The sequence below is a fragment of the Syngnathoides biaculeatus genome, chromosome 4 (genome assembly GCF_019802595.1).
Source record: "Syngnathoides biaculeatus isolate LvHL_M chromosome 4, ASM1980259v1, whole genome shotgun sequence".
Taxonomy (NCBI): Eukaryota; Metazoa; Chordata; class Actinopteri; order Syngnathiformes; family Syngnathidae; genus Syngnathoides; species Syngnathoides biaculeatus.
The window spans coordinates 8,420,731-8,437,325 of record NC_084643.1 but is presented as its reverse complement, the minus strand read 5'-3'; the positions used below and the strand labels follow the sequence as shown (position 1 = coordinate 8,437,325).

General features: G+C 43.9%; 2 protein-coding genes across 7 annotated transcripts; both read left to right on the top strand.

Moving 5' to 3' along the window:
- The first annotated feature begins 477 nt into the window (after positions 1 to 477).
- Positions 478 to 5,742, top strand: si:dkey-190g11.3 (uncharacterized protein LOC567059 homolog). Of its 6 annotated transcripts, none has more exons than XM_061817760.1 (7): positions 478 to 683; positions 1,687 to 1,862; positions 2,072 to 2,116; positions 2,686 to 3,005; positions 3,080 to 3,146; positions 5,419 to 5,469; positions 5,549 to 5,742. In XM_061817760.1, the coding sequence occupies exons 4-7, from the start codon at positions 2,728 to 2,730 to the stop codon at positions 5,729 to 5,731; spliced, it is 579 nt and encodes a 192-aa protein (XP_061673744.1). In that variant the 5' UTR covers positions 478 to 683; positions 1,687 to 1,862; positions 2,072 to 2,116; positions 2,686 to 2,727; the 3' UTR covers positions 5,732 to 5,742. The 6 variants fall into 6 exon arrangements, with proteins under 6 accessions (XP_061673744.1, XP_061673745.1, XP_061673740.1 ...); XM_061817761.1 differs by having other exon boundaries at positions 2,054 to 2,116; XM_061817756.1 differs by lacking the exon at positions 2,072 to 2,116.
- A 1,055-nt stretch (positions 5,743 to 6,797) lies between these two features.
- Positions 6,798 to 14,464, top strand: plk2b (polo-like kinase 2b (Drosophila)). The gene is made up of 14 exons (XM_061817754.1): positions 6,798 to 7,012; positions 7,100 to 7,207; positions 7,392 to 7,508; positions 8,408 to 8,537; positions 8,632 to 8,815; positions 9,757 to 9,955; positions 10,031 to 10,178; positions 10,624 to 10,718; positions 10,899 to 11,034; positions 11,340 to 11,420; positions 12,135 to 12,294; positions 12,422 to 12,551; positions 12,634 to 12,744; positions 14,133 to 14,464. The coding sequence occupies exons 1-14, from the start codon at positions 6,827 to 6,829 to the stop codon at positions 14,322 to 14,324; spliced, it is 1,977 nt and encodes a 658-aa protein (XP_061673738.1). The 5' UTR covers positions 6,798 to 6,826; the 3' UTR covers positions 14,325 to 14,464.
- Positions 14,465 to 16,595: the final 2,131 nt, after the last annotated feature.

Here is a 16,595-nt window from a genome sequence, read left to right as displayed (position 1 = left end):
TAAAAAAAAAAAAAAAACAATATGTTGTAGGAATGGAAGAGGTGGGGGATAGTGGATGAGGGCCGGGAGGGAGGGGGGAGGGTGCTGGGGGGGGCGGTATACAGTCTGATGCTAGCAAGCTGTCCCCGAGGTCATTTTATGACGAATTATAAACCATTCACGGATGAGGCTACTAGACATGCTGACAAACAAACCTGTCTCCAAGGCCCTTGATTTGACTTCAGTCTGTGTACAAATGCTCCTTATTTGTTTTATGCAATGTTTGTTGTTGTTTTTTCGTCTTCTTCTTCTTCTTCCTCCCCTCCGCGTCGCTCGTTGGCTGTGCCGAAGCGATTTCAGCACCGGGGAGCTGTCCCCCCCCCAGCCCCCCACCTCCCCATAGTCCCCACCCCGATCCCACCCCCACGCCGCCCGCTTCTGGCGTCATCCACCGCTAAACTTGACGGGAGTTGTAGTTTTTTAGCGACTCCGAGGCGGAAGTGCAAGCTGGTGCCAAATAGCAGCGTCGACTTCCGTTCCAAGTTTTGTGTCGTCGTTTGGATAACGGAACATGGACAAAAACTGAATAATATTAGCGTGAATAAGCTTTAAAAACTACTATTATGGCTGGGACGTATTGTGAGTGGCGTCTTTGTGGAGTTTGAAGCCGAACTAGTTCGTACTATTATTCACCTCCCCGGCAGGTAAGCTCGGGTCCACCAACAAGCCTGCCTATTTACTGTCGTTTGTTGTTGTTGTTGTTGTTGTTTTTTTTTTTTTTTTTTTGGTGTAAACAGCACATTTTTGTCTGGCTTCTGTTCACTTTTTAAAACTTTCGTATGTTTCCGTTACTTTTACCTCCGGGAAGGTACTTCGTTGTTCCTTCGGGTTTGCCAAAATGCCAGCTCGGTAATGTATTGCTGTGTATTGCTCGAACACTTGGGATGATGGATTCACTCTGCATACTTTTCCCAAAAACCCGGTTCGTAGTCAAAAATGGATTGCACAGGTGCAAAGGACGAGAGCTTTGTGGGTTCCAAATCACAGGTAGGTGTGTATACAGCTACTAAAAAAAATAATAGTGGAGGGGAGGGCGTAATCCGTAAATCAGGGGTGCTAAACCTGTCGATGTGCCACCCCGGCCGCAGTCATGGGTGCCTTTGTTCATCGCTGCCGCGGAAGTGGATGGGCGGGGAGGTGTTTTGGCCGCATGCGGTTTGGCCGTGATCCGCATATCATCTAAATATGGCTCAAAACGATAGGGTAATATTGCCCTGGTCACTTCACTCGGTTTTGAGCAGTTCTATTCTTCGAAAAGAGCTTCCGTGTCAGAAGGGATGTCGGAAAAATCCGAATATCTCTGTTGTTCGTCTCCCATAGTAGGTGGTACAGCGTGTTTTCAAAGGCGAATGCCGCGGTGTGACGTCACGGACAGAAGATGCAGCCAATATGGCCACCACTTGAATGTCGAATGAGATTTCCGCAACTTTGCGCATGGATGACACGGTCTCCGCTCATATTATTTTTTTCTTAGAGACATTGAAATGAATAATGTTATATGTATTTTTCATTACAATATCTACAGTATTTTAGAATGTTTATGGGCATGACACTTGACCTTTAAAAAAAAGACAGCTCTTTGAGGCTGGATGGCAGAATAGCTCAATCTGCGATTCCTGATGGAACTTGGCTTTTGTCCTTCAGCAGAATTGTCAATGGAGGACTCCATCGATGTGATCCTGCAGGACTGCGACACGCTCCTCCCCGCGAGCGGTCCTCATCCAGTGTTGTCGGCCTGCACGGGCGCTCTGTTCACAGGCCTCTACGGCTTGTGGAGTCTCTTCGCCATGCCCGCCTTCCGCAAGGTCCCACTCAACCTGAAGGTTCTTGAATATTCCTTTTTGGAAATTGCATTCATGCTCGCACGTATGCTTGCTTTGTGTAAAATCAACCAAAAAATAATGCAAGACTTGCACATTAACAATCATTTGCTTCTTTTTGTGCATAGCGGTAGCAACAAATAAGCAGTACATTAATTGTATATTCAAAAGATGCTTTGTTGGACATAATGCAGACTGTTTTCCACTGTCAGATGAAGGAAAAAAAAAACGCCGATCTGGGAGGTGATTGTCCTTAAGTGAGTTGTGGTTTGGTTTGATTTAATTACCCTGGAGTGTATTCATCCTGCTCTGTGATTGCCAAAAATGTGGATTTAATGCCAGAAAGACTCAGAGATAAATGATGACACATACACACACGCTGGCCAAAATGTAATGTACAGCTGGACCCGATAAAAGTGTCGGATCAAGAATTCTGCCTTTACAAAGATAATGTCTGAAATAATTAGATTTTGTTTTGTAATATCTCATGTTTACATTATATTTGCTTTTGAAAGACACAAAGTTTGTTAAAATAACGTTTCTTTCTATTGATATTGTTTTCTTGCGTTTAACCACCACAGCAGAAAGTTTCAATGCAATTTGTGGTTCGTAATGGTGCACCATTACGTTGCAAAGTAATGACAGCTCATCATTTGTTTACCTTATTTAAGAAGCAAGAGGGCGTAACAAATTAGAAACTCTCAATCAACTGTTACAATGCCTCAAAAAATATTTTTCTGAAGACAATTTTCTCTTGAGACAGTTGTTGTAGCTACCGAGCGAAGTACCCGGTGTTTGGAATTGAATCGTGTTTCCTGTGCCACAGGTGCCCTATTTGCCCTGCAGTCGAGATCAGACGCTGAACATCATGAAGCTGCTCGAAGGCCGAACGGGCCGCTTAGCAGATTTGGGATCAGGAGATGGGAGACTGGTATGCGTGCGGTTACGTCCAAATGAGAAGTGCGTCACGTTTTGCGTGACGTACGCATCTTTTATTGCATTCCCTGGCGATGTTGCACATATCAGCTGTCGCTTATTTCCTGGCAGAATTTGTGGCGTGCAATCATTTGCACCCCAAAAGGAAGTGACGAATCGCATCACGTTGTGTTGCGTTCAGGGCCGCGATCTTCATTTTGTGATCTTCAGGTTTTTGCTGCCTCCTCCGCTGGCTTCAAGTGCACCGGCTTTGAGATCAACTCCATTCTCGTTGCATATGCCAGGTCAAAAGCCCGTTGGAGCGGTGTGCCTTCCAGCCACGCTACATTTTTTAAAAAAGACTTTTGGAAGGTACAGTCATAAATACATACAGTCCATCAATATTACAGGGATGAGAATTTTCCGCAGATTCTCGTAATTCTCAGTTTTTTCAGCTGAAAATGTCTTTTTTGTGAAACGTATAAATCCGTTGAGAAAACCTCCGTGTGTGTTTTGGGGGGTACAGCTTGACGCGGGGGAGGCTGTGATCAAAACCGGCTGCCGGCATCTATCGGCAACGCTTGTCGTGAAATTAGCCGCAGCTGTGATAGCGGAAAAGGGCATTGCTATCTGTTTGCATTCAATTTGGTGTTCATAATAACGACAACATTCCGATTTCCGGCAGCATTTTGGCGGTATTTCGTTGGTATTTTCACTCTGATGGTAATATTTCATAGTGAAGCATTCTGTTTACTACGGCATAGTTATAACTTATAGTATACGTACGCATATGTTATCGAGCGGTCTGCACGTTTGCCAGTATGGCGAACGTCTCGGAGCGAAAAGATGAAGATCGTGCCAGGGAAATTGATAAAAAACCACAAAGTAACAAACAGTTTCAGACGGGCATGGCTTGAAAGATGTGTAACCGTGCAGATCGGAACAAAAACTGTATCAACATGTCTAACTGAACACATACAAAAAGTGGACGTTCCCGGCAAAGTGCTGTGCACTCTGTGTTCCGATATGATCAATTATGGAAGCCGAGGAGCAAAAAATATCCAGGAGCATATCCAAACCAGAAAACGCAAAAGTAATTTGAGTAAATTTGTGAAATATTATATAATTGACAACTGTTAATATGATTATTTCGGTTGTTGTGACTCATATTTTAAGTTTTTAAAATGTTATGATAGCCCTGTATTTACACGGAAGTAACCAGAGGTCGCTATTTAACAGTGTTTTTTATTAAAAAACAAAAATTGTGCCCAAATGCAGACATTTTCAGTGTTTTTCCAAATTGGTCATTCTCATCCCTGATATTAGGGGACAATGATTTTCTTTGTTTTCAACTCGTCCTGGTAGGTCACCCCGAATAAGAAATCTACATTATATCCCTTCTATGCCACAACAGCGGAGGGTTTTTTCTTTAATTATTATTATTTCCTACCACTGTCCTTTTTTATTATGAGGGATATTTATTGAAACTTTCAGTCAGGTAGAATGAGATTTTGCCTCCCACATTTTAAGGTATCAAAAGTCATGGGACAAAAAAAACAAAACAAAACTGTGTGCTCCAGGTCATTGTTGTTCTGTGCAATAAAGTTCAGTTCAATGAATTCTGAAACAATTCAGGATTTACTGTATGGTGCTGCTTTTGTCAGCAGTCATATCATCAATAATGACAGGGGAACCCGTTCCATTGGCAGCCGTACATGTCCACGCCATGGCCACGAACACCAACCGGGTTCACTGATCTGGCTGCATCAGGTTTTGGGTCATGAGCAGTTCCATTTCCTTCCTCATATTTTTCTCTTCTCATCACTAAAGGTACAAGTTGATCTTTGTTTCTTCCGTCCACAGGGTGTTCCAAAACTAAAGCCTTTTTTTTTTTTTTTTTTTTTATACATAAAAAAGGATGTTTTTTGGCAAAATGTTATCCGGCCTTCCCGTTTTTTAGGTTCACCGATGGTGTGCATCTTTGCGTCGTCACTGTATTCACTGGTGAAGTATCGTCTTGATTATTATGATTGACACACATGAACCTAACGCTTAGGGAGTTTTATCGATCTGGCCGGCTGTTGTAAAGTTTTTCTCCCGTAAGGCAGTTTAGTGTAAATGGACAATGAAGCAAAGCAAAAACGTGGAATGTTATGCGATGCTCCTGCGTTATACACGATGAAGCCAAAACTGAAGGGAAAATTTCCCTTAAACAAGCAGGAACTGAAGACGGTCTGGCAGTTCATCGCCGGGATGAAATACCGGGTTTATTGATGCCCTTGAGTTCCAGACTTCAAAATGTAATTGGCTGCAAAGGGTTTGCAACCAAGTGATTAGAAAGGCAAACTTTGATTTATGATTGTTAATTTGTTTGATTAGTTTTGGTTCCTTACAATGTGGGAGGCATACATAACAAACTGTCATTCCTACCTGATTTGAACGCAAATAACCCTCAAGTTAAAGCTTCAAGTCTGCAGTTACAGCACAATTTGTTTCTGTTTCACTTCATAATCATTGCGCTTGTGTTTAGGGCCAAAATAATTAGAATTGGGTCTCTGTCCCAATATTTATGGACGTGTGGAGTTTTTTGTTGTTGTATGGATCTTTAATTAACGTTTTCTTTATTTTTTTCCTTTCCATATAGACCGACTTATCCCAGTACAACAACGTGACAGCTTTCCTTGCTCCAGGAGCGGTAAGTTGCAGCTTTTCTTCACGTCGCCGAGTCGTACTTTGGCTGATGCGACCTTCTCGACACCCCCGTCGGAGGACAGATGGCAGCGCTTAGAGAAAAGCTGCTGAAAGAGCTTCCCGACGCCGCGTGCGTCGTCTCTTCCCGCTACCCGTTCCCAGGATGGTCTCACCAAGCGACGCTCGGCTCGGGACTTAACCAGGCGTGGGCCTACGACGTCGGCGCCGTGCGGTCCGGTCTGAGGGCAAAGACTCGAGTACCGTGAGTGAGGTCAATCTGTGCCCTCGGGGCCATCCTCACTTTGTGCAATACTCTGTTATGAAATAAGATTAGGATGATGATTTCAGGGACTGAATCTTTGCAATATTTATGAATGTGCTACGATAAATAGCCACCTTTTTTCAGAAAAAAAAAAAATTTTCCATACAAGTACTTTAATGTGGACCAAAAAATGGAAAATTAGCTTTCTTTTTTTGCAAATATTGCACTTATTTCTCGTTAAAATACATTGAGTCTCACACATCTCAATCGTTTACACTAAATACTATGCAATCCAATGAGTTTAAAAAATATGTAATTGTATTGTCTTCTCTGTTTGGATGTAAGTGCTGGGAACATTTTTCACCGACTGCCGGAGAAAAATTCCTCGCATGTTTTTACACACTTGGCCAATAAAGCTGATTCGGATGTACTTTAGACAATCAGCCTTTCTCACACGCATTCGCACTTGCAACATGGGAAGACGATTGTAGAATTGGAGTTGCACTCAAAAACAAATCCACCATGGAAGAAAACCGCCTGAAGTTTGAAATCCAAAAATCCAGTATGCACTCAAGTTCATATGCATTACTTGCATAGAACCGTCCAGGGGGCGCTAGTGCTTCAAACAACCACATCGAGAGCCTCCAGACTGGACGACTGTATAGCCGCTCATTAGGTTGTGGACGACAAGCGATCCAATACAGTCCAAGAGATGTGCAGTACATGAAAACTAACAAAATATTAAAATGTTGTGCTTGCGCTTAAAGGATTCTAGGTTAATTTATTTGTGATTGTTTCTTTTTTTTTGTTCACTACTGCTGCACTTAAAAATTCCGGATAGAGCCACCGGTAATTAATTAATAATGAGTGTTGTATAATGTAAATACAACTAAATGTTTTTAGATCCCTGTGTCGAGTGCCTGCAAATTCATTGCAATGAAAGTGGGGTTGGGGTATGACGTCACTTAAAGGGCGGAGTCAAGAACCTTTACCGCAGTATAAAAAGCGGAGGCGCGCGCTTTGGGTTCCCATTCCGAGTGCAGGGACGAGGCCCAAAGGCGCAACTCCCGTAAAAAGAGCTTATTTATACACACAATAAATGGAAGTAGAGAGGACTACCGGGCTTCAGCAGGCGAAGAGCGGCAACATGTGCGAGTTGACGACGAGGTCGGCCGAGCCTCGGCGGAAGAAAGCAGAGGAGCGCGGCGCTCCCTCGGAGACGACCCGGATCGTCACCGACCCGGCCACCGGCAAGTGCTACTGCCGGGGGAAAGTACTGGGAAAGGTATGGGCACAAAGACACGTGCACGGAACTTTAATGCACGAGTACGATCACGAATAAATCCCAATGCTGAGGAAACTCTTTTTGCAGGGAGGCTTTGCCAAGTGCTACGAGATGACCGACCTCGCCACCAGCAAAGTTTACGCAGCCAAGATCATCCCGCACGCGCGCGTCTCCAAACCGCACCAAAGGGAAAAGGTGCAAGCCCACACATGCTGCTGTAAAAAAAAAAAAATATATATATATATACCTCTATATATAATGATAATAATAATCACAGTGACTTGAGTCAAAAAAGAATGTTAATTAAAAAAAAAGATGTATGTCTTTGTAGCCATTCTAATGTTTTCTTTTTTTTAATTACTATTATTTTCTCATCTAGATCGACAGAGAAATCGAGTTGCACCGAATACTCCACCACAAGCACATAGTGCACTTTTACCACCATTTCGAGGACAAGGAGAACATCTACATCCTGTTGGAGTACTGCAGCAGAAAAGTTAGTCCCATGCACAATGTTCATCTTTTTCCCCACCGTTTTACTTGCCGGTCAGATGCTTTCCCTCCTAAAAAAAAAAAAAAATTCTATAGAATACAACTTGTTCTATAGCACTTTGGCTGTGATTTCATACTGCATTTCGACAGAACAATAGAATTTCTATAGAAATGGGTCCTAAACTTCTATAGTTCTTTAGAAATTATTTAGAAATATTCTATAGAAATTTTTTTAGCAGGGTTGCCTGTGGCTACTTGTTGAGTCCCTTCCTGACATGGTGTAGCGCTGCCTTTCCAGTCCACATGGATGAAAATCCAAAAGCATATAAATCTGTCATACTGCATGACTTTTTAATAAGTTATGCTAAATCCGTGCAGAAAGATGATCTACTTTTTTCAACGATTATCATATATTGTGAATATATTGTCATATATTGCGCCACAGCACTTGAATTTTCTGTGAGAGGTGTGCTGTGGGGAACTCACCAATCTCACTTAATTGATGCAAAAGTGACTATTTAGTACTAAAAGTGTACATTTGTGCATTTACCTATGCCAGTATCATATAATGACAGGCAGCACAAATGCTGACGAAGTACGTGTGTTAGTTAATTGCAACACGATCATCATTACTTCAATATGGATACTTTTTGGGCATTTTTGTTTGGCGGTGTGCTCTGAGATATAGATTTTTTTTTTTTTTTTTTTTACAAAATACGGGTATTTGCTGTGCCTCAATATAGGTTGGGAAACACTATGGCCCACGATCCATAGGTTTCCTGTCCGATACATACTTGGATTGAAACCCGACGAGTCTGAATTTGTTTGTTGATCTGCATCCTTAACTTGTCCTTTTTTATTTTTAAAAATGTATCTTATTTTTTCCATTTTTTTTTTTTGCAGTCCTTAGCACACATCCTGAAAGCCCGCAAAGTGCTCACCGAGCCCGAGGTGCGTTACTACTTGCGACAGATCGTCTCAGGGCTCAAGTACCTGCACGAACAGGAGATCCTGCACAGGGACCTTAAACTCGGTAAGTCTTGCACGCGTTTGACGGCGTGCGCGTCGAATTGGAAAGGCGCCTCGTCATCTCGCCCTTTCTCATCTTACCCTGCTCTCCGGTCCAGGTAATTTTTTCGTAAGCGAATCCATGGAGCTGAAAGTGGGCGACTTTGGTCTGGCAGCCAAGCTGGAGCCGGCGGGGAACAGGAGGAAGACGATCTGCGGGACTCCCAACTATCTTTCCCCCGAAGTGCTGAACAAGCAGGGCCACGGCTGTGAATCAGACATCTGGGCCCTCGGCTGTGTAATGTGAGTAGACTTCTAAATGAGTCCGAACGTGAAGCCTCCCCTTGCTTGTATAGTCAAAAATCTGAAACGAAACCATTCATGGCTGGAAAATGCACGGTGACTCCAATGGATGACCCCAATGTGTCCCACGAAAACTTTTATTTAGCTTACCTACTGATGTCTTTCTGTTGTTGATGTTCTTTCTTCTCCTGTGGGTGTAGATGTTTGCTAACCGCGGTCATTCTTGGCTGAACCCAAGTTACGGGATCTGCTCGTGCTCAAACTTATGTGCACACACTTTGTTTATATTGCGTATACATGTCGTGTACTGTAAGTTCATAGTTCTCGAGTTTCCTCCCAGATGACAAAAATATTCACGTTAGGTTTATCGAAGACTCTAAATTGACCATAGGTGTGAATGAAAATGGGAATGGGTTGTTTGTCTACATCAGGGGTGTCAAACTCATTTTTGTCACGGGCCACATTTTACCTACGGTTTCCCTCAGAGGGCCGTAATGACTGCGAAACCATAAAAATCTTTGGCCGCCTCACCATATTTTCTAACGAAAATTATGAACTAGTTTTGTAGTCAAAACTCAAAAGTAATGGTAATTATTGTTGTTTTGTAACACAAAAATGCTTGCAATATCTTGATGTTATCATTTATATGACGTGACAATTTGAGATCTTGATACGGATTTTAACTTTAATCATGGAAGTTAATACAAATGATTTGCCTTCGAGGGCCACAAAAAAAATCATGTGGCGGGCCAGATCTGGCCCCCGGGCCTTGAGTTTGACACCCTTGGTCTACATGTACCAGCCGACCAGTCGGCGTGCACTCCGCCTCTCGACCAAAGTCAGCTGGGAGAGGCTCCAGCTCACCAGTGACCCCCAATGAATAAAAAGCACTGTAGAAAATGGATGGACAGGGCCTCACAAGCCTCTTAATCTCACCGCAGGTACACAATGCTTTTGGGACGGCCGCCGTTCGAGACCACCAACCTGAAAGAGACGTACCGGTGCATCCGGGATGCTCGCTACTCGCTGCCCTCCTCGCTGTCGTCGCAGGCCAAGCAGCTCATCTCCGGGCTCCTGGCCAAGGCGCCAGAGGACAGGCCTGTTCTGGAGCACATCTTGAGGCATGACTTCTTCACACAGGTGAGATGCAGGAGCAACCTCCCTCCCTCCCTCCCTTACAGTCGAGTATTGACCCAGGTCGGTGTCCCCTTGCAGGGCTTCAGTCCAGAACGCCTGTCGGCGAGCTGCTGTCACTCGGCGCCTGATTTCCACGTCTCCAGTCCCGCCAAGAGCTTCTTCAAGAAAGCAGCGGCGGCCCTTTTTGGAGGCAGGCGGGACAAGGTCAAATACTACGAGACTCTCAGTGAGTGAGACAAACTTTACGAACAACGTGCATTCGTCTCTTCAGGCTTCTGTGCGGATCGACATACCTAATCCAACTTTTAGTGCCATCATTTTTTTTTGATGGAAATGATCAGTATTATCAGAAAAACACAATACAACACCACGCAACTGAGTCCATTTCAGAAACGCATTTGTCATATCAAACAGCATAAATGAATTTGAAGGCCACGGTTATCCAACATCCATAAACATTTACTGGGAAAAAATACAGCCAAGAACAATGCAATATAATGAAATGTGGGGAATAGATTGCTGGGAATAAATACAAGTCCATGGAACAAATCTTAGAATTGAGGGCAATACTTCTGATTGTGTTTCGGCCTGTAAAGAAGCCCCCGAGAGCCTGCTGAGCACTTGTGTGCTTTGTCATTCCACCGCATCAAACGTCTTTTTTTTTCTTGCAGATAAGTTGACCAAAGAGGAAGAGGAGATCTACAAGTTGCAACATGACTTGGAGCGAACTGTCATCAGTCAGCAGCAGAGCAAAAAGACAGCTGACGTAAGAATGAATTATTCGCACATGCAATTTTCAGACGTTCCCTAAGCGGACAGGTTTTTACAGCACGTTGGAAATTATTTTCAACCATTTTGCCCTGAGTCACAGTCGGAGGAGATGAATCCCGCTCCGCCGCCATCGCACATTTTCAAACGCTGTCGTCATTTGTTTCATCCTCCTCAGGATGGAAGTCCACTTCCGCCATCTGCCCAAAGCCCCGTCGCCCTGGCAACAGAGAGACGATCCCTGACGACAACGCGAGATACCATCCGCCTGATCGTCAGGGGAAGTCTGGGGAGTTGCAGCAGCAGCAGCGAATGTGAGTTCTCTCGCTCATCCTATGGCCGCTTCATTGGGTAAACTACAGTTTAATGACGTCACGAAAGACCCGTTTTCAAAATCATACAGAGTGATTTCATATTTGGTCATTGGATGGCAACCAGTTCAGGGTGTACACTGCCCCTCGCAGTACGTCAGCTGGGTTAGGCTCGAGAAAATGCGCAGCTGGACCGGCAGTATTTTCCTTTCCGGGTTTATTTTGTCCGTGGTTACCCAATGAAGTGTCCAATGAGCGTTTACACACGCAAATGAAATGCTAACGTCCACACCGCGTCATCCCTGAAGGTCTGGAGTACAACACCACGGGGAGCGTGGCCGACACGGTCGCCGGTGTGTTGAGGGGGTGCCTGGAGAGCATGCCTAAAGGTGAGTCACTTACCTCTGCCAAGTACAGCAGCAACTTACAAGATTGCCACTGATTGCCTGAATGACACTACGCGCTGGCATCGTGTCCGTTGAAGCGTTGCTAACCAAAACTGTTGTCGTCAACGTGCATTTTGTGGAGTCGGCATCTTTAACGACAGTCTTCCACAGTGTGGTGCGGCGAAGCATTTAGGGCAGGGGTGTCAAACTCATTTTTCTCACGGGCCACATTGTTGTTCCGGTTTCCCTCAGAGGTGCCGTTGTGATTGTGGAACAAAAATATTTAATAATCTCATCATATTTACATCATCAATTTAGGAACTAGTTTTGGAATCAGAAATCAAGGGTAATGTGCTTTTCAACTATACACATTTGGTAACACAAAAAATGCTTGTAATATCTCAACTTTATCATTTATGATATATGACAATTTGACATTTTGGTGCAGATTTTGACAAGAATCATGGAAATTGACACTCTAGATTTGACTTCGTGGCCCACATAAAGTCATGTGGCGGGCCACATCTGGGCCCCGGGCCTTGAGTTTGACACCTGTGATTTAGTGTCAGTACTGTCCATACTATTTTTTTTTTTTTTTTTTTTTACAGAACATTTATGATGTTAGTACAGCTATTACATAGTCAGGAATATAAATCGCAGGGGGTCCTCCTGGCAAACGAGTTCCAATCCGCGTTGTTGTTGTGTTCTGTCCCGCAGCCGACAACATGCCTCAGAGCGCAAATAGCTGCGGACTTCAGTGGGTGACCAAGTGGGTGGACTACTCCAACAAGTACGGCTTCGGGTACCAGTTGTCCGACCACACCGTGGGCGTTCTCTTCAACAATGGCACTCACATGAGCCTCCTGCCAGACAGAAAGTACGCGCCGCCCCAAATGTTACGCCATGCAAATGTTGCCTAGTGCTGTTCAGCGACTGCCCGAAAAGGATTTGCTCGAGTTTTTTTCAAAGTTTTCTCTCGCTCTCTTCCTCCACTTCATCACCAGGACGATCCATTATTATGCAGAGTTGGGCCAGCGCTCTGTTTTCCCCACCTGCGAAGTTCCCGAACACTTTGTGGGCCAAGTGACTGTGCTAAAGTACTTTTCCCACTACATGGAGGAGAACCTCATGGATGTAAGCCCTCCCTCGTTCATTCCGTTCCTTGGTGACGGCACGTTGCGACACGTCGATTGCTAACGCGGTGTTGTGTTCTCAGGGCGGGGACCTGGGCAGTATGACGGATGCGCACATGCCCAAACTCTATCTCCTCCAGTGGCTGAAATCAGACCGCGCCCTCATGATGCTCTTTAATGACGGCACTTTCCAGGTAAACACTCGCTGGGAAAACACTGCTGGGTTGCCGGGGGTAGCGAGATAACAGCGCTAAACTCAGATCGAGAGCAAATGGGGAGGAGAACATACAGTAACAGTCAACGGGAAATGTGTGCATCCTATCTAGGGCTGCCATAAAGGATTCACAAAGACAATTAGGTTCTTAAGAATAAACGACGCTCTAATTAAATTGAAAACATCCTTTTTGAACGGGAAAAAAAACCCCAATAACATCCGGTAGACTGAACTTTTTTGTGTGCCGTTAGTATATTGTGCTGCCTTCATGAAAACTGGGAATTGGGATATACCTCTTATCGAGTAAGGAAATAGGGAAATGAAGCAGCTGAGGTCAAGTGCTATCACATTCATCGTCGTAATGTAATAAGCTGGACACAAATATTTTTGCCCCCACTAATCACAAGTAGAAAATGTCCATTCCGTGTTTTTCATTCAGGAATGCAAAATTTTTAACTGTAAACAGGAAAAGCCAAAAGAGGAACTGCAACAAAAACAAACCCTTATCAGGGAAAAAATTCTTTGGTGGAGTTGAAAAATAGCACATGGCCTTACAAAACTTTCAGGGGTAATAAACTCATTTTGATCATTCGCCAAGAAGGCACGGTGGACTCACAGTTCTGAGGACCCGGGTTCGATCCCGCCCCCGCCTGTGTGGAGTTTGCATGTTCTCCCGATGCCTGCGTGGGTTTTCTCCGGGCACTCCGGTTTTCCACCCGCATCCCAAAAACATGCAACATTAATTGGACCCTCTAAATTGCCCCTAGGTGTGATTCTGAGTGCGATGTGCCCTGCGATTGGCTGGCGACCAGTTCAGGGTGTACCCCGCCTCCTGCCCGTTGACAGCTGGGATAGGCTCCAGCGCTCCCTGCGACCCTCGTGAGGATAAGCGGCAAAAGAAAATGGATGGATGATCATTAGCCACATTGTAAATCTGGCTGTTATGATGAAAAATCACATAAATTATAATTGCACATACACAGATTGATCTCCATTTCATTGTGATATATTTTATATATAACAGATTGAATTTGGATTCAAAAGACATGAAAAATGGTAACATCTAAATATATCCATCCATCCATTTTCTTTGCCGCTTATCCCCATAAGGGTTGCGGGGAGTGCTGGAGCCTATCCCAGCTGTCAACGGGCAGGAGGCGGGGCACACCCTGAACTGGTCGCCAGCCAATCGCAGGGCACATTGAGACAAACAGCCGCACTCACAATCACACCAAGGGGCAATTTAAAGTGTCCAATGAATGTTGCATGTTTATGGGATGTTCAACCCAAATGGAAATAATTCATCAATAACTGTAACACCGGTGCTTTATATCAATAACTGTCATTGTCATGTTATTGTTCCCAAAGGTGAACTTTTACCACGATCACACCAAGATCATCCTGTGCTGCCAGAGGGACGAGTACATGCTGACCTACATCAACGAGGACCGCGTTTCCAAGACCTTCAAACTCAGCTCGCTGCTGGCGTCCGGCTGCCCCGCCGATCTGCGCGAGCGCATGCTGTACTCTCTCAACATGCTGCTGCAGCGGTGCAGCTAAAGACCCCCCCCCCCCCCCACCCTCAATCAATACAGTAGAGCGTATCTGCGCAAGTGGAATTACGGAGGAACAACAGACAGTGGATAGTAAAAGGGACTTTATGCAATGGAGGGAAAAATGAGGATTCACTGGAGGAGAGACAATCATGTTGGACCATGGAATGTTGGTACGATCCATATGTGTTGGACAAAGAGAAAGAGAGTGAGAGGAGGTCTTTTGGGAAGACCAAAAAGCTGGGCTGGCACTAGCTTAAATTGAAAAAAAAAAAAAAGAGGCTGCTAAACTGTCATAGTAATGTAAATGATGTACAGTTTAAGCTTTCCCGTCATAGAGAATCATGCTAATATTTGTGTGGATGGGCCAGGGTTCAAATGTTTTTAAAAATGCGGATGTCTGTTTACGTGTGTCTGTGTGTGTGTGTATATCTGAGTCAGTGTGTGTGTGGGAGGGTTGTCATATGCAAAAAAAAAAAAAAAAAACATCTCTTTAATGATGACTAGACTGAACGCACAGTGGTGGAGGAGGATGCTTTTTCTGGGGGGTATTGTGGGGGGGATACTTAAAAAGCCATCATTACCCTGGTGGGGAAAAAAATGTACTACATAAGTTATTGTGTACAAAAAAAAGTGCCGTATTTATTTATTTAATAATAAAGTGCATTTTCTAACAAAAAATAAAATTTGAGTGTTTGTGTTTTCATTAGTACTTGCCTTTACTGCTCAGGTGTGGAAGTCAAGGCCTTTTGCAGTAACCTGTCCGCTGTATCATTTTATGTGGCCTGCTGAAGCGAAACGTGTCAACACTGTTTCTTCCTGAATAGATTTGTTCTCATTTTGGTGTAAAAACCTGTATCCAAACTGCAACTTTCCTTCAGTTTAATCAGTTTGAGAATCATTTTAACAAATCTCTGGATATAATTTGGAAAATAGTTGTGTACTTAGTAGTTCCTGCTACTGTTTTTCAGGGCTCGTGGGATCAAATGTATTTGTTTAGATAAGCTTAGTTTGTACGATGCGTTAAAAAAATGTAGTATAATCACATCCAAATGACTGTAATATGAGGAGGTGTTTATATGTTTCCTGTAAATTATACGGCGCAGGTGTCAAACTCAAGGCCCGGGGAGCAGATGCGGCCCGCCACATGATTTTATGTGGCCCGCGGAGGCAAATCACGCGCATCAACTTTAGTCCCCTTTTTGTTGAAATTGTCATGTCATAAATGATGACATTAAGATGTTGCAAGCACTTTTTTGTGGTACCAAACATCAGCCGTAGTTGAAAAATCCATTACCCTTGATTTCTGATTCCGAAACTAGTTGATAAATTTAACCTGTAAATATGATGGGTCATTAAAGATTTTCATGGTTTCCGTCATCATGGCCCTCTGGGAGAAACCGTAACTACAATGTGGCACGGGATAAAAAAAAAAACGAGTGTGACACTCCTGCTATACGGTTTTGGCGAACCATAACTACAATTTGGCCTGTGACGAAAATCGGTTTGATGGCCTTGATTTAGATGTTCGCTGGCAAGCTGAAGGTGGACCATTATTTCCACCACCAGTGGGAATAAAGCCGGCCTGCGCACCTGTGATAGAAAAAAAAAAAAGGTCAAAACACTTCAAAACTGCAAAAAATAAAAAATAAAATTACTGGGAATGATAGCAGAATGGACAATAATGGCAAGTATGCAAGTATGTTATCAAAATATCAGCAATTGGGGAAGGGAAAGGAGTCAGATAGAAGACAATGTCCTTTACTAATTTGTTTCATGTTGCCTTCGCTTCAGTATAAAACTACTGCCTGTCTCCAAACGTTAATTTATGTGAGCATTAAACAATTTTTCTTTCGTTGATGAAAATTTATTTTTCATTTGACTCATTTTAATTTTCTGCACGTTTTTACCCCAACAGTAAAAAATGGAAAGACTCATTCAGTGGGAACCTCAAGTCAGCAGAAAAGACGTGCGGCACTCGTCGCGCTCTCCTCCGTGAATGAAGGTCAGAGGTCGTTTCCACGCAGCTTACTCTTTTGTCATCCGAGTGTTCAAGCGATGGTTCTGCCGAGCACGTCCTCTTCACCTCTCCCAGTTGACTGACTTAATATTTGGAGTCCAGCATAGATAACGCGAGTCATCCACTTCAAAAATTCACTTGTAATATTGGTGCTCCGCTGAGCTCAATAATACATGGCGGGTAAAAATGCCCAAGCTGGGAGGGCAGAACAGGGAAGTTGCGGCCCACGTGATAGAAGGATCTGGAATTATTCATGAG